Source organism: Barbus barbus (assembly GCF_936440315.1).
Source record: "Barbus barbus genome assembly, chromosome: 24".
Lineage (NCBI taxonomy): Eukaryota > Metazoa > Chordata > Actinopteri > Cypriniformes > Cyprinidae > Barbus > Barbus barbus.
Window position 1 is genome coordinate 12,593,476 of NC_136752.1, and position 21,133 is coordinate 12,614,608.

General features: G+C 38.2%; 1 protein-coding gene across 1 annotated transcript in view; it reads right to left on the minus strand.

The window, feature by feature from the left end:
- Positions 1 to 21,133, minus strand: part of LOC306843988 (serine/threonine-protein kinase MRCK beta-like) — a 70,821-nt gene that overhangs the window by 19,597 nt on the left and 30,091 nt on the right. Inside the window, exons 3-17 of the mRNA XM_079375770.1 lie at positions 17,346 to 17,429; positions 16,250 to 16,345; positions 15,235 to 15,383; positions 11,545 to 11,638; positions 9,616 to 9,816; positions 9,011 to 9,259; positions 8,645 to 8,879; positions 7,958 to 8,077; positions 7,564 to 7,697; positions 5,590 to 5,832; positions 4,743 to 4,853; positions 3,551 to 3,798; positions 3,003 to 3,108; positions 2,777 to 2,901; positions 2,497 to 2,602 (exon numbers count right to left, since the gene is read on the minus strand). Coding sequence (XP_079231896.1) covers positions 2,497 to 2,602; positions 2,777 to 2,901; positions 3,003 to 3,108; positions 3,551 to 3,798; positions 4,743 to 4,853; positions 5,590 to 5,832; positions 7,564 to 7,697; positions 7,958 to 8,077; positions 8,645 to 8,879; positions 9,011 to 9,259; positions 9,616 to 9,816; positions 11,545 to 11,638; positions 15,235 to 15,383; positions 16,250 to 16,345; positions 17,346 to 17,429 — 2,301 coding nt within the window. The remainder of the gene's footprint in view (positions 1 to 2,496; positions 2,603 to 2,776; positions 2,902 to 3,002; positions 3,109 to 3,550; positions 3,799 to 4,742; positions 4,854 to 5,589; positions 5,833 to 7,563; positions 7,698 to 7,957; positions 8,078 to 8,644; positions 8,880 to 9,010; positions 9,260 to 9,615; positions 9,817 to 11,544; positions 11,639 to 15,234; positions 15,384 to 16,249; positions 16,346 to 17,345; positions 17,430 to 21,133) is intronic.

A 21,133-nucleotide genomic window follows, 5' to 3' on the forward strand; every position in this document is an offset into this window, starting at 1 on the left:
CAAGATGCTCTTCAAAAGCACAGAGACAGCATCATGCATGGAAAAAATGCACTGCATCATAAAAACTGATACCGTAAATCCTCTCTAGTACAGGAATGGAATCCCTTAAGATGCATTTCCCATAAATCCGATGGCTCGTGAGGGCTTATCTTAGATCTCCAACAGTTTAATAGCTATTGATCTCAGCTGTCACCAATGCGCCCCTATTTACACGTGTGGCTACAAGACAACATTTGTCTCCATGAGCTATGTGGCGACGAGACAGTAATTTACTAAAAAAAAGAGACAGTTAATGGCTGAAGGACAGCTGAATATTGAGGAATGAAAGAAGAGGATTACATCCATTTCATTGATTAAACACATGAACTGACTGCACTCTCACAGCTGATGGAAATTGAGAGGTGGCGAAGGGCGTTCATGGGAGTGTTCCTGGCAGAACTCATCAGCTTTACATTTGAGCTGCGTGTATTTTCCAGTGCGGCTCTCAAACATGCTCACAATTAGACCTAATACTGCAGCACTCACTCTATTGTTTAAGCTTATCGAGTTAATGACTTCTCAGCATGACTGATTTGATGTCATCCAATAGCGTGCAAGCGGAAAGTTAAGGGTATACACACTTGACCTCATAAGAACAATGGAAGCGAGCTTATCTGAAATGTTTTCCATGTTATATGAATTATGATCAGCAATGAGGATAGCTGATGCAGCATTTTCATTCATCTGTCCTTTGAAATTTCAGTTGTAAAAATATTTTAACCCTAAGGAGGTTTGCAAACCGTCTTTTAAGTAATCTGGACAGATGAATGACAGATGACTGGCCAATAACCAAAAAAACTATCTTGTGCACCGCCTTCTTTTTTGGAACTTCTCCACACTGATTGGAGGTTTGATGGATACACTCACCCGCTTGGTGACCCAAGGTGCCACCATTGACCTCTGGGTTGGCATGCTTACTCCAGGGCCTTGCTGATATAGTAATTCAAATTTACACAAAAGTATATTACTATATATTTTTAAATCTCTATATAAAATGTTATAATAAATCTTGATTTTAGTGTATAATACTCACAAATATTTAAATGTATACACTACCAAAGTTTGGGGACAGCACATTTTATTTGAATGTTTTTAAAAGTTTTAATGTTTTTGAAAGCTGCATTTGTTCAATCATAAATATGCAGTAAATATTGTAAATAATATAATACTGCACAGCAATACTGTCGAGTATCATAACAATTCTAAATTTTCTCTTCTATTTTAATAGTTTTTAATACGTAATTCAGTCCTGTGATGCAAAGATGAATTTTCAGCATCATTACTCCTGTTTTCAGTGTCACATGGTCTTTCAGCAATCATATTAATATGCTGATTTGCTGCTCAATAAACATTTCTTCTTATTACCACCAATGTTGAAACAGTTGTGGTGCTTTAACATTTGTGTAAATTTCCTGATGAATTGACAGTTCAAGAACAGCATTTTTTTTTTTAAATAGAAATCTTTTTAAGATTACAAATGTCTTTTCTAGCATTTTGACCAATTGAATGTATCCTTGCTGAAAAAAAAATATTAAAAATATAGATATATTTTAATAAAATCTTACTGACCCCAAACTTTTGAACGTTTGTGTATTTTAAGACCTATTAATTTGATTCCTTGAGACACATCCAAGGAAGTAGGAAGTAATGTTAAATCATACTCCAACAAGAAATGTCTGAATTCTGTTTACATAAATTATTTTGAAAATCAACAAAAACCACAACATGGCATTTTAATGAATTCAATCTGTAATTTTTTAACTCTATGATCCAAACACAGGAAGTTTATGGCAAACTTCTTCAATAGCCAAAGTCTATTGACTTCTATTTGTACCATATCCCATAGCAACCCTGCAATTAAGAGAATAAGCAATGTTGACCACATCTTTGGACAGTGGCTTCAACCCAAACCTTCAGGGTTGTGAATCAATAGTTTTCATCAGCAGATCCCACTATGGCAATAACAAACAGCCCTTTCAAAAGGGAAAGGCACTAATACCAATCTCCTACAGTCAGTCTTTAACCTCCTTAGAAAAGGATATTAAATCAAATGTGACCTCCTACACCTACAACATTAACATGTCACTTCCCTTCAATCAATTTCTATTAGATTTGCTATTTAAAGCAAATCTAATGTTACTGTGCTACGGCTCAAAGGAGTTAGAGAGAGAGAGAGAGAGAGAGAGAGAGAGAGAGAGAGAGAGCGAGAAAGAGAGCTTTCCACTCACTGACAAAATCTGAAGCCATAACAGATGCCTTATAAATCCCTATAAACTAAAACCGGAGAACAACAGCAGATCAGCTGTTTAACTGGGAGTTCAGTGGTGAAAGCTTGATTATGCAGCTCTGGTATTTCCAGATATAGTTGGAAATAAATTGGAATTCTTACATTTTTATTCTCAGATAACAACGTAACTTCCTCTCTTTTAATATCGAAACAAAATTAGTGATGTTTACCAGCGTTCTGGATCCCAGACTTGAGCTACGCAGAGACTCCAACTCTTCTGTCATCTTAGAGGCCAGAGCCTGAAGGTAGCCACGTGCATCTTTCTCATCACTCACCCTAGAAAATATATACAGTCATTAATTTGGCTATTTGTCCACAATGTCACCAATCCAAGACATATATTTTATTGCATCACTGAAGAAACACAAGAACATTTATTTTGGCGAATTGTAGTTTTTGATGGCTACAAAGGAGCCACATACAAATGAATGTGAGGGAAGTCTTTCTCACCATTGGATAATCTCAGCGATCTGTGCTTCCCAGTGTGCTACACTCTCTTTCTTCGATCCCAGATCCTGGAGCTCATCCTCCAGCTGTCTGTTCTGAGCCGTCAGCTTGTCCACAAAGTTGCAGAGCTGCAGGGGAAGAGATTTCAGGAAGAGAGTCAAGGACTGAATATTACTCCAAAAACTGATACTCAACGTGGCCTCTTGCAATATGAAATAAGGTGCCCTACCCTGTCTGTTTCTGCAGTGAGTTTACGGTTTTCTTCACTCAGAAGGTTGCGTTCACGTTCAAACTTCTCCTTCAGCGTACCCATGGACTCGTCCATCTCAGTTTGCCTGTGTGTATAGAAATAGTTCTGGAATTAGTGATCGATATGAGGCTGAAGACAGTGCTGCAGTAAAATCTACATTGTGATATTTTGTTTTTTCAATTAAAAACATGAATTTCATAGTGAATTGGATTGGATTGGATTCAATTTATTGTCATTGCACATGTAGGTACAAGGCAACGAAATGCAATGAAGAAGAAGAAATACAGCATAACATGAGGAAAGAGAGGAGAAAAAAATATGGTTTGGGTGCTCAAAATTGTCTGTAAAATGTTCAAACACACAGCAAGTCTTTTTCAAAAAATGTATTTATTATTTTTATTTATTTATGCATATACATTTTTTTTTCTTAGATTTAAGCCATTGCTGACAACCTCATTGTCAACTATCACTAGCTGGAATCAAATCTGTGTCAACCCACGACCTGGACAGGTGACAGTGCAGCTTACCGCTCTCTCTTGGCCTTTTCCAGTTTGTCTTTGAGCACCAGCAGCTCTTTGTGCAGTGACAGCTGTTGACCCTCAGAGTCATGGAGCTCCTTCCTCAGGTTCTTCAGCTCTGTAGTGTGGCTGGCATCACGTCTCACCAGCTCCTCCTCATAGAAGAGCACCTTCTTATCCAGCTCTGACTTCAGCTTGGTGAGCTCCTGCTGAGTCTCTGAACTGGAACCTGAGGCACGACCCGTTCCCTGCTTGACCTGAGAAAGAAACAAATCTAAGTGAGAAATATCCTGAGACAGCAGAGATTTACATATATTTGAGCTATTAACACTTTAATTTAACACAATTCATTTTAATCAATATACAGCCCTGCAACCACATACAAACAGACACATAATGGAGAGCACAGGAAGAAGAGTGAGCAAGGAGGCAAAGGAGTCTTTCTTGACTTTCACAAAGATGGAAAAAACAAAAACAAAGAAGGACCATCCTGCTAAAAAACAACCTGACAGGATATCCTACGCAAGGCAGGAGGGAAAGCAAGGTGACGTATGAGGTTAACAGTGTGGAAGGTAGTAGAGAGGTAAAAGATGATGGATAAGGAAAATGGTGAATCTCAGAGAAGCTGTCAAGAACATGCTAGATTTTATCCAAAAACCAGACAAAATCTTATTCTACTTGAAATTAGGCATGCACAATATATCTGTACCATATGGGTTATCTGGGGAGAGTTTTTTTTGTTTGTTGTATCAGTCGATATCATACCTTTTTTTTTTTTTTTAATGTAGTTTACCTTTGTTGTCATCTGAAACTTCATAAAAATTATTTTAAAACACTAATACTTTAATAACACTATTAAATGTAACCTTTATTAAATGTAAAAATAAATACAGATTTTCTAAACTGTAAATAATGATGTGAGGCCTAAATACACTTGTAGGATTTAATGTGATGGATTTTACTTTTTTTATATACTATTATATATATATAAATAAAATAATATAATTCATTTTAGTATTTAATAAAATAAAGTATTATAATAAATAATTTATTTTACTAAAACAATTTATACTATTTATATTTTGTTGCGAATCTGTGGTTAAATATGACCCAGACATGCTATCGTGAGATTCACCCATAAAAGATTCATAAATTGGCTGAAGTCAGTAAAGAGGCAGTGTATGAATGAGTGACCTCTGACCTTGAGCGTCTCCAGCTCGCTCTCCAGTTGTTTAGAGTAGACTTCACTGTGCTCTCTGAGCTTACGCTCCTTAGAGGCTTCGGCACACGCATCCTCCAGCTGAGACTCCAGCTATTACACACACACACACACACACACACAAGAAAAACAATCAATATGGAAGGAAAAAAAAAACTAGGATTCATATAGACATTCTCATAAACCCTTCAATCTTGGCCTAATTTCAACTGCACACACCCCGTGAAACGCTACATCTTGGAGCACTAAAAAGATCCTGACATTAAGAACAACAATTTCTTTCGCCCCAAGACACTTCTGCTTTGTGCATGGGAGTGAAACAGAAGAAACATAAAAGAAAAGAGCGTATAAATGGGGGAGGGTCTCAATCCAGCTGCAGTCAGCACTGCGGTCAGTGTCGTCCATCTGGCTCGAGTTAGTCATTGAGGTCCAGAGGAGGTCATGGGGTCCGCGAGGCTGGTCTGCAGGGACGGGAGGGGGCGGGAAGGGGTGTGAAGACATTCCTGCTGTCGTCTAGGGAGATTTGGAGCTGTTGAGTCCGTCTCTCTCTGGAGCGTGACTGATGAACTTAAAAAATGTGGCGCATTCCAAGGCCTTGTTTTCATCTGACTGTGCCCTCCATCAGCCCCGGGGGTGTTAACACGATGACGCTGAGTAATAAACACGGCACAGCACCGGTTCAGAGTACCAGGATGACACATGCAGTGTGAATACGTCTTCCTGATTGAAAGCCCCTGACAATTCATCTCCATTTACTTTAAAAACAGATACAAAACAGTCATAACATTACAAGAGGGGCCGCATGACCCCCTTCAATCATGCTGCTCACCTCTTTGCGGGCCTTCTCGGTTTTGCGGATGTCCTGGCGCATTGCGTCGATCTTCTGCATCACCACCTCCATCTCCTCCTCCTTATCCCGCAGCTGCCTCGACAGACGCTGCTTCTGCGAGCGCAGCTCGGCCATGCGCTCGTTCAGCTCCGAGAACTCCTGCATGGCCAGCTTTCTCTGCTGGTGGGCGTCCTTCAGCTCCTTGGTCTGAGACTTCAGGCGATCCAGAGACTCCACCAGTTGCTGGAAAGGGAGAGCAAGAGAAACAGATGAAATGGGATGGAGGGGTGAGATCAGTTGATGTGAAAAGGATAGCACTGAAAGAGTGTGCGAGAGGAGCAGTGGAAGGAGAGAAAGGACTGAAAAGAGGCTGAGTGAGAAATAGAAATCATCAAGAGAATTGGGAGTTGTGTGCTAAAAGAAAAAGACACGCTCGTAAGGAAGATATCAACCGGCACATATGAAATTAACACACAGAAATCTTACTGGAGGTATTTTTGACAAAAAAACAGGCTGGAATAGTTCTTATAAAGCAGCCATGCAGAGCTTTGGTGGGTACGAGCCAAGACTCTGGGTCAAGAGTCAAGTGAATCAGCCCGACAAATTCGATTAGCTAAAAATGCGATATGCGGTGAGAATCTTGACCTGCCCTGTGTGAGGGGGTGATGACATTAATCTTGATGAAGCGGGCCAGTGTTTGTGAACTTCCTGATTGAATAAAGCTGAAGAGGACATGTAATCTTCAGCACGAGGACAGGAGAACTGTTACCTGGCAATTTTGTCTGCAGTCACGTAATGTGTTACAGCATGTAATGCGTTTCATGCACAGTATGACGACACTGAAGGTGTTCAAGAGATTTTTACACCTTTACAGCAGAGTTGAGAACTGAGATCCTGTTCTTGTTCTTAAATGCTTTTTTTTATATATAAATTTATTTTAGTGAATTTAAACCATACAGCATTTTCCTTTGAGTGAAACAAACAAACAAAGGTAACAATGCAGCAAATATTTTCTCTCTTATGTTGAGCTACACCTGAACGATTATTGACAAAGAGATAACAGAGTGCAGACTTATATCCAACGGTTATTGACTGGATTTAGAATTTTGAATAATTACAAGGTCGAAAGCAACTTATGCACAAATAAATCATTCAAAATTAAATTCAAAATTAGACATTAAATAAAATTGAAAAAGTTATTAAATTAAAAATGATTTTTAAGGCTTGTGTGACTTGTGTATCAGTGTAGTTACTACAGTTACTACGTGGAAAAGGTCACGGTTGACTTAGGCGGAAGTACCGAGTCAGTAGGCTTTTTAATATTAAAACACCCAAGAATACGCACACGCAATGGGCATTTTAAACGATAAACTGACACAAAGACATTTGAATATGTGTATATGGTCCTCCTTCTGCACACTTGTAAACACTGACTAGGTACTTCCGCCCAAGTCAACCGTGACCTTTTCCACGTAATTGCGTATCACGTGACATCACGAACGCGCATCACAGAACAGACACATTTGTGCTTATGAAACTTAAACTTTTTTATTTATTTTTTAAATGACCGATCGTTTCGCTAGATAAGACCCTTATTCATCGTCTGGTATCGTTTAAAGCTGCACTGAAACTGTCATTTGGACCTTGAACCGTTTGGGTCCCAATGAAGTCCATTTTATGGAGAAATGTTTTCATCAAAAACCTTAATTTCTTTTCGACTGAAGAAAGAAAGACATGGACATCTTGGATGACATGGGGGTGAGTAAATTATCAGCAAAAGTTTTTTTTAAAAGTGAACTAATCCTTTAATGGAACTTTTAAGGAACTAAATTTGTAAACAATTGATTTTGATTTCCATGCAGGACTGAAAATGTTTAGTAATATTTACATATGTGGGAATAATTTCTCGTGCTAAAAAAAAGCTGTTCTTGCATTCAGGAATGACTGGTAACCCGACTCTCCAGTCACTCATACCTTATGGATATCCTCCTTCTCCTGCTTGAGAGCTTTGACTTGCTTGTCCAGGGCCTTTAGTTTGGTGGAGGAACTTTCAAAGTCCTGTCTCAGAGTCACTGCCTCCTCGAGCTGGTGCTCCAGCCTATCAGAGTCTGGAGAGAGACAAGTTACTCAGAGTTATCTTGGGTGTGACTGATTAGCTGACACAAATGTACAGCCAAATAATCAAATTAAGAAATTCTAATAAGAGGAAGTGGCGTTTACTCGCAATCTTGACTTATCGCGGCACTTTTCTACGAACGTGTGATCATAGTTAATCTATAATGTAGGCGTGTGCGTAGTGCTTTGACACGACTCATAACAGACTTTATCATGTCATATATCCATTGACAAGGATTGGAAGACCCATTACCTGCCAGTTTCTTTTTGAGCCGATCGATTTCCTCATTGAGTTTTTTAATCTCTTTATCACGACCAAGTGTGCCAGCCCCACGCCCAGAGCCATGGAGGGACTGAACAGCCTGAGTGGATTCTAGGAAATCATGGGTGGAACAAACAATCAGTATATAATCAGAATGCATTTCACTGATCGATTTACAAAATGAAACAAAACTACTAACACCAAATAGATTATATAACAAGGGCTTAAAGTGATAATTCACCCAAAAATTATTCTTTTGGCAAATGATTCTGCCATTAAAACCATTTTTAAGACAAATGAAGATATGAAACCTGAGAGATTTGTTTTTGTTGCTTCAAAAAGTTCCTAAAGAGATTGCAAAAGTAATTCCTATGAACCAAGCAGTTTAATCCAAGTCTTATTAAGAAACACCTTCACTTTATAAGGAACAGACTAATTCAGACTTCTATTCTCATATGTTCAATTCATATGGAATACCTTTACAATGTCTTTATGAACTTTTTGAAGTTTCGGTGGAATGGACTCACAATGGAGAAACAGAAATCTATTAAGGTTTCATTTAAAACACCTTCATTTGTGTTTCAAAGATGAACAAAAGTCTTCTGACTAACTGATGACAATTTAATTTTTTTTCTTTCTTTCTCTCTTTAGATATCAGGTGGAGTTTACATTTATTACCCTGCAGCTTGCGGTTGAGCTCCTGTTTCTCCTGCTCCAGACAGCGAATCCTCTTCTCAAAGGCTTCCACCTGCAGACCCCCATCCTGGATATCCTCCCCGGCGCCTCCATCTGCCAGTGCCACCCTACTCACGCTGCCACAGTCTGAGAAACAGCTGTCTGTGGTATAGGTGAAGCCCACGAAGGGCAAGTGCTGCCCAGTGAAACCTGTGTGAGATACTGGGGGAGCGATGTCCTGCAGGGGGAAACAGAAATATTCAATGGTTGAATACAAACAAGTGGGCACTCTAGTATACTTAAGGTTTCAGGCTTATTTTATACGGGACAAAATGTCCCCCCCCCCAATATCAAAAGAGTTAAACCAACCGGGTTTTTCAGCACATCATCGTCTACATCAAAGTTGGAGGTGTCTGAGGGAGAGCTGACGTCAGGGATGTACGGTGCCTCTGTGTTGCGAATGTTCTCCCAGTTGATGCCAGAGAAAAAGGGGTGCTTCTTGAACTCCTCGATGCCGTGCTGACCCAACCGACGCTCTCTACTGCAGATCAGCCGCTGGATCAGGTCTTTAGCCTCCTCGGACACATCCGTGATGTGAGAGGGGAACTGGAAACGCTCCTAAATAGTGCAAATTAGACCAGTTTACTTTAAAAATCAATACTACCAGATTTTCTACCCTAAGCCACTACTCAGGGGTGACCAGATGTGCTGATAAAATTAGGGCAGTCCTGATTTTATGAACCATGTTATGCATCCCAAAGGAGTTACAGCCGGGATGTTATTTGTCATGATAATTAGCTTAAGCTTTATTTTTACTGGCTATAAATAAACATTATCAACGGATTCACTGTGGTTCATGCTTTTTCTAATTTCTCAAGATGCAAATGTGTAATTGTAAATGTGTGTTTTTTTTTCAGTGGTGGGGAACATGTAAACAGGACAAATACCAAAAACACAATGATAGATCATCTCACCTCGTGGTTCATGATCTTCCCGTAGGTCTCCACCAGGGACTCAGCATAGAAGGGCGTCTCGCCGTAGAGCATCTCATACATGCAGACGCCTAGAGACCACCAGTCACACTCCGGCCCGTATTTCCCCATGCCGTCCTCCATGGCCTGCAGGATCTCAGGGGAGATGTAGTCTGGGGTGCCCACAGCCACTGATGACTGGACCTGCACAACGGATTACAGGAAGTGAGGTCACAAACAAGGCTGAGTAGGTCTTCATTTGCATAAAAAAAGTTAATACTTTTTTCAAAGTGACAGGAAAGATTTCCATTATGTCTTTCAATTCAAAGAATCTTGAAAAATATATCATTGTTTCCACACAAATATGGAGCAGGATAACCGTTTTCAACATTGAGAATAATAAGTAATATTTTTTGAGCAGCAAATCGGCATGATTTTTGATGGATCATGTGGCACTAAGGACTGGAGTAATAATGCTGAAAATTTAGCTTTGCCATTACAGGGACAAATGACATTTTAAAATATTTTAATCCATATTTTAGATTTGGATTCTATCAAAAAATTAAGTCTGGGTGAGCCTAAGAGACTTCTTTCAAAACCATAAAAAAATCTTACAGACCCCAAACGTCTGGATGACTTTAAATAAGTGACAACAGCTATAGACACATTAACTAGTAGTGCACAAAAACACTACTATAAAAGGTGTAGATACATAATATTCACCATGCCAAGACTTGCTCAATCTTGCCCACAAAACATGTACCATACAAAAGCACTCAAAACATGTCTTGACCTCCGGTTATTTTCAAAGAATGTTTAATTGCAGAGAAGACGTAAAGACTGTCTAAGGTAACACCGAAAGATGTTGAGAGACGCATAAAGATGCCTTCAAGCAACATTACAGACACCATGACAACAAATTAAGGCTTTGTGGCTTTTACTTTAATGTTTGCAAAAACTCACCTTTATGTAAGTGTGACTATAAACAGACAATTTACTTCTAGCAGGTACCCACGTTTAAACTGCGGGAGTAAAAATAATTAATTTCATTTTACATTATATTTTTATTTATATAAAAAGTTTTTTTTTTAATCTGACAAAATAAGAAATATTAGCAATGTAATATTTCACTGTAAAAAAACTTTTCATATATATACACAATAACAACACTAATATTTATTACATTATTTAATGTAATCATATTTATTACATGCTTTATTTTAAATTTCTTCATTTTCATGTTAAACCATCAAGATTTTATTTCCTGTCGAAAACTGCTGGAAGCCTTTAAAGCTTCTTTTATGCTGACAACAGCTGGTTTACAAGAACTCCTCAAGTTCTCAAGTTTGGGAAGATAGTTGGCGCATGTTGCATTTTTAAACATGTTGTAGGTGCCTCAAACTCAGAGCGCATGCAGAAATGAGTTTGTGTGGAGCGGTGATAACTGAATTGATCACAATTTTCCTTTTGTTTTGAATAATTGCAAAGATCTCCTGTACTCGACATCTAAATACAGGAGTAACATCAACAAATATGCAGGGATCTGCTCAGTTGGTGTGGAACACAGCACATGTGCAGCTGAAAAACTAAAGTCCCGCTCTGCCCTTCTACATGCTGCTGGCACAGAGAACACACACACACCCACAGAGCAGTAGATAAAAGCTGTTTGGCCTTGGTCTTGTTATCAGTGCGCTATGGTGACTCATCAGTCTGTGAGCCAGAGAGTGGGCAGCGACGGGCCTTTCTAATTAGCCCTCCCCTTCTAGGGCAGCAGGGCCAAAAACAGCTCTATTAATGTCAGGAAGAGAGAGAGAAAAGAGGGCAGGGGCAGAGCTTTCACCGAACAGATGGAGACCACCCTGCAAGGATGACAAACTGACTCTGGTTTTAGATCCGGCACTTGAGTTCAAAGTTGAGCCCTTCTTTACATACCGTGCCATCTTGCATCATCTTCAGACAGGAGCCGAAGTCAGCGAGACGGATGTGACCGTTCATGTCCAGTAGCACGTTGTCTGGTTTTATGTCCCTGTTGGAACAGGAAACACAACATTTAAGCATGAAATAACTCAAGCAGTGGTTCTTAACCGGCTTTGCTTCAGGACTTTACCTTGGACATCAAGTGGTGACCTAAATCCAAATTGTTTAGCACACAAAAATACCATTAAAAATGAAAGATTGGTAACTATTAATATTAAAATTAACAGCATAGCCCCAATAATATGTAGAATAACTAGCATCGCTTAGAATGACTGGGAAAACTGACAATTTTGGTTTCTAAATGTCTGTCAAATTTCTGTGGTTTCATGCTCTCAGTGTGGTCAGCGGAAACCATTTTACTCTCATTGCATGTTAACTTGTATTTAATGAAGTCTAGGGTCATATAATTTTTCTTTTAAACCATCTGCAGTTTTGTTTTTTTAGGATGAGGGTATATCACGCAACCTGTTCAGGTTGGCATCCGCCTTATTTGGCTAGATATACTAAATGGCTGATAAATCTCTCTTTTTTTTTACTTTACAATAAGGTTTCATTTGTTGACTGTTTATTTGTTTGTAATTTCAAGTAATGCATTTAAAATAAATAAAAAATTTTGGTAACATTTGTTAATATGCTGTGAACAAACAATGAATTGTATTTTATTAACTAACATTAACAGACTATAAATGCTAAAAAAAAAATATATATAAACATTTATTTGATCAATAATATAGTGAAAAATTGTTAAGTTATTACAATTCCAAAAAATTGTTTTCTATTTTAATGAGTTTGAGTACTGAACGTACTGAGTCATTTTTTGATGCTTTATAAGCCTTGAACAGATAAATACACACACTTGTATTTGCAAATATCCTCAAACACAGTAATGTAGGTATTAAGTGAAAGCAAACAGCCAGAAAGAAAGAAAACACGTGTAATAGTATATTGGATCCAGACAGCTCTTAAAGTGACAGCAGTCTAATATTGCAACTTTCATAAAAAGAAATATATATTTAATTTACAGTGAGAATATGCAGTGTTTTTATACATTTGATTACACAAAGTATGTAGCATTTCTTGTTGTCCTATTGCTTGTAATTATATTCTTATTTAATCGCTGACTGTTTACTTGTCTTCAGTTAGCTTTTTAAAATTTTTGGCTAGTATTAGTTTTTTTATGATATTGACACTGATGACAAGAATTATGAAATTTCTATGGTATCAAATTTTGATGATATAAAGACCTTATTTAAAGCAAAAATAACTACATTGTGATATATCGTTACCATGAAATAAAATTACTTATATTGTGTGATAAGCTTTTGATCATCTCGCCCACCTCTAGCAGGCTTCATATTATTATTCACATTTAGCACAGACCTGTGGCTCATTCTTGGGTCATTACCCACCAGTTAAGAACCACCTCTATAAAGATGGCTCTGAAAGAGGTGAAAAAAAAAAAAAAAAAAACATGGCACTCAGCGCCGTTCATCACACAGCTGACACTGCCTTGCGCTGTGAGGTGTTATTACTCCAGTGGGCAACCCACCCTGCGGCTGCTCTCCAGGGTGGCTGTTTCTCCATGCCCAGCCATGCCCTGCTCTCCATGTAAACAGCCTGCCTTTGTTCACCCTCCCCCATTCACACACACTCAGTCCCTGTCTCTCGACGACTGGGCCACACACACAGTACCCTCTGATTCACAGCCCTGGCACCATGGCGAGCACAGCGGGTACAGAGTAAACATGGTGTCAAAACTCATCACACACACACCACACCATTCACAACCTCACTGGGTGTCAGTATAAGCACGAAGGGTTGTACCCGTGGACACACGTGTGTTTACTAGCGCTAGCATGACTTTAGTCAGCTGCTTTGGCCCGGCAGGCTGTTTACTATAAGTGAGAATGATGCGATGTGTTTAAAAGGCTGTTATGATTGGTTGGGGGAATCAAGTTAAAGACTCAGAATAAAATGTCTTCATTAAATTCACCCTCAAGTTAATGCTGCCCTTTTTCATAAAATAAAAGCTCAAGGGAACTGATGTAAAAGCCCAAAAAAGCACCATAGGAACATCATAGAAGTAGTTTAAATAATCACATTTTTAGTTTAATTAATGCACTATAATCCAAGTCTTCTGAAGCAATATGACAGTTTTTTTTTATTTTAGAGAAAAAGACTGAAATTTAGGTTGTTTTTTGCCAAAAAAATATTGCTTGACAGCAGTAGCCGTTCATATCCATTGTTGGGAAAAGAAGAGAGTGAACATTTTGCTAGGGTCACACAATTTGGGTGAAAAAAAGAAATTAATATTTTTTTTTATAGGAATTGACATCAATATGACTATAAGATATATTTATATGACTATAAATATTAGTAGTAGTAGTATTCTAAGTATTATTACTAAAAGAAAAATACTACACAAAATAAGAAATACTCCTTAATTTCACTGTAAAATTTAAAAATATATAGAGAACAACAAAAATCAACTGGAAAATAATACTTATATTTATGTCTTCATTTCCTTAATTTTCAAACATAAGATCCATTGAATTTTTATTGGCACGTTGCATTTTCAAAGTTATAAGTAACCCAAATGCAGAGTTTGCTTGGAGCAGCATTTACTGTGAAACGAAATGCTTGGAAACACTGAAAATACGATATCATGAGCTGCTTGTGTGTAAGTGCTGTGCTTCACTCTAAAACAGTTCCATAACCACACTAAGCCATACCACCATTTCGGTTTTATTTTATTCATACAGTGTTTACATTCTGCTAAACACTGCTTTATAGGTTGTAAATAAGGTGAGGGTGAGTAAATGTTCATTTTTTGGTAAACTACCATTTGAATATCGCTACTGTATCAGAGGTGAAGCTTCCACAGAAGGAAGGAAGAGGGGGCTCAGCTGGACCAGATGGCAGTCCAGGACAAGCATCCAGGAAGAGGCCCCTGAACCTGAACAGATCTGCAGCCCAGAACACCACAGCCATCTGCGGTCATTTCATTAAATGTTTCATGTGGGAGTGGACATATGGGTGAGGTGCTGTTGATCTCCAGTGAGCACATTACTCACACAGGGCCAATAACCACTCTGCTATGCTTATGAGTACATGTTCAAATCCTACATTGGGTATATCTTGTTGGGGCATATCGTTTTGTCTGGAACTAGTCTTGCGATAAAAAAAAAACTTGACTATCAGCATCAAAGTCCAGCCCACATTGCAGCTTATTCTGGCTAAATAAACGGCTCACTTGGACAGGAAGGGATTATGTGATATTTAAAGTGATCAACCTTTTAGGGAATGGTAAATCAAAAAATTTATAAAACTCCTAGAACAAAGCAAAACCCTGCTGAGAAGACCAGCATGAATGCGCAGGATTATATCCCAGTATCCCAACTCCTAGGTCATGGGTTCGATTCCCAGGAAATGCATGAGCTGAGTCACTTTGGGTAAAAGTGTTAGCTAAATGTATAAAAGTAAACGTCTGGGTTGGTTTATGCTAGTTTGGTGCCAGCCTACAAGCATGATCTTTGTGGTAAACTAAGTCTTGCTGGATAAAGCTAACTAAGAATCAAGTCTGTGTCTGTTTCTCACTTGTTCTTTAATTCTCTCTTCACACACACAAACACACAATCATGTCACCTGTGCACGTAGCGCTGCTGATGGATGGAGTGGATAGCGAGCACCATCTCTGCCACATAGAACTTGGACATGTCCTCCGGGAGTCGGTCCTCAAATTTACTAAGCAAAGTCAGCAGATCACCTCCCACATAATAATCCATCACCAAATACTGCAGGAGGAAACATCATCATCCCTTATCACACAACACCATTCAATTACACAAACACTGACTCCGCACTTCATAATATCAACTGAACAATATCAAAGAGTAGCATGATTAACAAATAGTTACCACACAACTACACAGAATGCACTGTGCCCTAACCTCCAGTACTCTGTGTTAGCGTGTTTGAGGGCTGCGCTACAGGTTGAGAGGTTGAGCTACAAATAATCATCAGTCACTCTGATAAACATGACATTTTCATCATGGCCATCATTTCACTGATAATTATTTAAACATCATATAATTACAGATTAGTTACATTATATATGGCTTAGAGGTTTTATCTAGATAGCTTACATTAAATACACCCAAAATGGATGCTATTTATGCACTCAGTGTTGTTATTGTTAACTAAAACAAACTATTCAAAATAGTTTTCTTTAAACTAAAGCTGAAATAAAGACAAAAATATGTTAATATTAGTTCAAAAACTAAGTAAAATTTCAAATTGTTAGGATATTTAAATGGATAAAACTGAAATAAGATGAAAGCTACATAGAATTATTAAAATAATAATTCATTGCAAAATCATGTAAATTCAAATAAACTAAAATCAAACAAAAATTTAAATGAAAGCTTTTATTTTAAAAATTTCTGTTAACAAATATAGTCATCAGAAATCTTAAGAAATATTACTTTAGTACATAAATAACATTGCATTACTGCTAATAATTTAGATTATGATTTATATCATGTTCGAGATGTGTAGGTGTAAAAAGATTGTGAGTGTTGAGGTTTAGCAACTCACTAAATGACAGCTAACATTCAGTTATGTCCTATGAGAATAAGTGTATGTAGAGATGGAGACACACCAGGTAGTTGTCATCCTGGAAAGCGTAATGCAGGGTAGTGATCCACTGGCAGTCTCCATTCACCAGGACGTTCCTCTCTTCCCGGAAACACGCAGTCTACATAAGATGTGAGGACTTATTACATCAAAACATTCAAAAACTATTTTTGTTATTTCCTAACACTTTGCTTTGACAACCTTATATAAAAACAGTAATTTTTTTTTTACTATATCCCTCATTTTCAATTAATTGTGCAGCCCTAGTTTGGAAATGAATGGGTAACTCATTCAATAAATTAAGCTACATCCACCTGCAGTGATGATATAACATGGCATTCCATTCGATTTTAGATGTTAGTCTTAGATCTTATATCTGTTGAATTGGGACTCTGGACATGTGAAGAGGAATAAAAGGAGCCCAGTGAAGCTCAAAGAGGATTACTGACAAGCCCAAGTGACAAAAGTTCTCCTGACATGCCTCTGGGAGGCCCGTGGGCACTGTCAAGACTGATTGGGCTGAAACCGGGGCAAGAAAGAGCTGGAGTAGAAAGGAAAATGACCTTGCACTCCTATACACTTCAGTAGAGAGGGTTTGATTGCAGTCATCGAGCCATTAGGACTTGGTAGCTTGGTACTGACTATATGGGAAAACGCACTGGAGATCTTATGGAAAACTAAGACTAGGAACTCGCTGGTTCTTACAAACAACGTGGCTTTAGTTGCCAAATTACAGAATTGCTCAATATAGATGGATATTTTTGGTTGTTCAGTTTAGATAATTACACTTTGTCAGATGAACAATTACTAACTAATATGACTGGTTCATTTTAAGGATACAGTAATGGATCTAAAATAGTCACTGAATGAGTGAGTCTGATTTAAAGTGCCTTGGAAGTATGACTTGTGAATCATTTGGACTGACTCATTAAAAAGAACCTGTTCATAAGAGTCATTTGTTTGTGATTCACGTCATAGATGACACACTAGTCATATTTGCTTTCATCTGATAAAACCATAAACGAACACATGCTAGATATATTTTCAACACCTTTAGTTGCAGCTTGAAGCCCTGAAAATTGTAACAAATAATGATGAGCCATGAACAGAAATCTGTTTACCTCTGCCCTCTTCAGCATCTCCCACTTGTTGAGGATCTTCATGGCATAAACACGCTCGGTGTGTTTCATCTTCACCACAGCAACCTAGACAGATGATATAAGGATTTAGCCAATGCATACAAACAAATTAAAACTCAGCATGATTATTTTAGAGGCTGTGGTGAATTTGAGCATTTTTATTTCCCTCATTTATTCATTGCATGCATTTGTGGCCCACTTAGACCGAAACCCCACAGGGAACGAAACTCTCTGATTGAGATGCTTTTGATCTCTGATGCCTCTGAAAATAAGAAAAAGGAAAAGCTGAGATGCAAGACTGCTGACTTTTTGCATTAAAAAAGAGATGGCACTCAAGAACTGGTTAATGTAGGCCATAAGACTGTAGCACATCAAAAAATGTCAAGGGTGACTAAGGTCTACCCTGCAGGGGCAGTGACTCAATATTAGGACAGGGACAGATTGGAAAGGAGTGTCATGTTGGATGTTATTCATGTGGGGTGGGGAAAGCAAACACCCTGCCTGAAGGAAGACACACCAGTCAGGGAGGAGACACATGAATGCAGTGATAATGCAGTGAGAGACTGTGATATTGGTGACTGACATAAATAAACAACTAACTTGTTACCAAGGATCCAAAACCAAAGCTTTAAAAACAGACAGGAGCAGTGCATGTTTAATGAAGGCTCATTCAGGAACCGTTCACTCAAAAAAGAATTATGAAAAGTGAATTATTTTTTTTGTTTAAATCACAAACCCATATTACTTCATTTTGTATGTGAAAGACAAGAGAATATTTTAATGGGGTTGTGCCGATAGACGATAGTATTAATATCATAGCATTAATAATAGTATTTAATATATTTTAAAATGCATTTAAAAAAGCTGAAATTTCAGCAGTCATTACTCCAGACTTCAGTGTCACATGATCTTTCAGAAATCATTATTATACGCCGATTTGCTACTTAACTCTTATTAAAGTTAAAAACAGTTCATATTTAATGCAAAATATTTTTGTAGAAACTGTGATACATTAGATTTTAGGAGTCTTGATGAACAGAACGTTCAAAAGAACAGCATTTATTTGAAATAAAAATCATCCACAACATGATAAGATATCTTTGCAGTCAGTTTCAATCAATTTAATGCATCCTTGCTAGGGAACTGTAGTGTACATGTGGACCATTGTTATAATTTATTTTTCCCTTAGGAGGCCTGAGAGCCACTATAAAAAAGAGCTGCATGAACATTCTTCAAAACATCTCCTTTTAAAGAAGTCAAGTCATAAGAGTTTGGAACAGAGAATACTTTTTGTTTGTAGAAAACAATCCTTTAAACCGGGCAGGAGCTGTTCATAAATCTACAATATAAACATCTCTGTGAGATTTCATTGTTTCCCCTATGACTTTCAAACATAAACCTCTGTGCGTGACCAATGATATTCTGCTATCTTCTTTCCACTGGCTATTTGTGATCGTCCAGTCGGCTAATGTTAAGTGGAGTCATGAATTTCCCTGTACTTTGCCTCGCTGCTCGGGACACATCACATGATGTGTGTTTACCCTCAGCGGAGGAACAGTGTTCCCCTCACGTGGACCCACACCCGCATACCTGCCCACAGCACAATGTGCTGCTTCAGCAAAGAACACAGTGCTAACTTTGCATACTAAGGGTAAATTATGAGCCCTGCTGCTGTTCTCCGCTTTTCAACCCCCTTTGATGTCCTCTGGAGTGTATTTGTGCATGAATCAAAGTATCTGAAAGGTCCACTTTGACGACAAACTCAAACAGAGGCTTAATCACACACATGCTTCTTATCTGTAAGGCTCCAAACCGCAGCAGATAACTGACCTCATTACAAAAACAAACCGAACCCTGAGTGCTCAGAAACCCCCCAATTCCTCCTCCCTCAGTGTCTCCTGTCCTCTTTCCCACTCTCCTTTTTTAGACACACGTTTCCACAAAGGCAGTCGGCTTGACCTGATTGAAAATGCAGGAGAGGTACATGGAGAAGGAGAGGGTAACCAAAGTGGAGACTGCAATGCGATTGTCACCAACGCACTCGCGTCCAAAGGAGAGATCATGTACGCAAGCGCTAAGGTTCTAGGGGATCAAAGGTCAGGGTTCAGATGAGATTCTGATGTACAGATCTATACAGTGAGATGGGTGCTTAGCAACCGTGCAACCCTGAGGACAAGGAAGGGGTTGCATCACTCTGAATACGCAATGTAAAATTTAGAAGTGGCCTTGGGCCTTAATTGCGCAACACAGAGAGCGAGTAAGGGCTCAATAACACAAATTTGTGATACTGGTCCAGTCGGATGAATAGTCCTAATTTGTAATTGCCACATTTTCACTTTCCCCTAAACATTATCGAAATATTGAAAATAGAAAAAAATATTAAAATTAATAAAATAATTTGGAAATATATATATATATATATATATATATATATATATATATATATATATATATATATATATATATATATATATATATATATATATATATATATATATATATATATATATATATATATATATATATTTATTTTTTTTTTTTTATTTTTTTTTTTTTTTTTTTTTATTTGGAGATTTGCTTCTTATCTGTATTTTTTATTATACCATAAAAAGCAAAAAATAAAATTAATACAATTATAAAATAATAATAAAAAAACTTTTACCAGAAAATTTAGGGATGCACCGATACTGGTATCGGTAACGATACTGAGCTCCTGTACTCGTTGAAATGCCCCGATACCACACCGCATGTGATAAGTCCAGACAAAGAAACACCATTAACAGAACAACAGACAGCAGAATGGAGTTATTATTAGAGATTAAGATATATGTATATGTATGTAATTAATATAAATGTTAAACATTCAGTATTAATGCCTGTATAGCTGATGTGCGCGAGCTGATAAGCAAAGCACGCTGAGTGGATTGAGCACGCGGCGGCACACATGTGCGAGGTTGTCGAGTTAACATCCCCTTCTCAGAGACATCACTGGAAAGTTTGTAGTTCGGTCGGATGTGTCAAAAACAAGTAAAACAATGCACAAGTTATGTGAGTTAACGGTAGGGAGAGGGAGAGGGAGAGAGGAGAGAGAGAGAGAGAGAGAGAGAGAGAGAGAGAGAGAGAGAGAGAGAGAGAGAGAACTTCTGTTGTGTGATCTTTGATGTTCGCTCAAACACGCTTCATTTGGATTAAAACTAAATCGTAAATATAAAACAACATTTATAGGGGCATTCACTATAAACAACATTTATTTTCAACCTTAAAGGTGGGGTATGTAATTTTTCAAATATGCTTTAGAAAACTGAGTCGGGGCCGAGTACCAAACTAGCCAATCAGCAGTAAGGGGCGTGTCTACTCATAATGTGGAGGAGAGAGCGTTCAGTGAACAGCTGAGCCGAGGGGAAGACAGAAAGAGATGACGGATAAAAAAAACCAAAAGAGGAAGATATCTGCAGAACGCTGGCGAGAACTCAAGGAGCGGAAGGCCTGCGATCGGATGCCAAGGTTGCTTTGGTTCTTCTTGATAGGCGAGTAACACCGTGTCTGCACCGGACATGGCGCGCCGCAACAGCTAAAGTGTGCCCACACTGGATGCGATAAATCGACGGTTGAAATTCATTTGAAATTTGTGTCAGCACGTCATAATTAAAATGCGGCAGCAGTTCTTTGTCGGGGATTTGACGTGTCGAACCGCGCAGCATCCAGTGTAGACAGCATCACTGATTATAATGACTTCTATAGTATTTTTAATTTTTAACTAATCCTTGCCT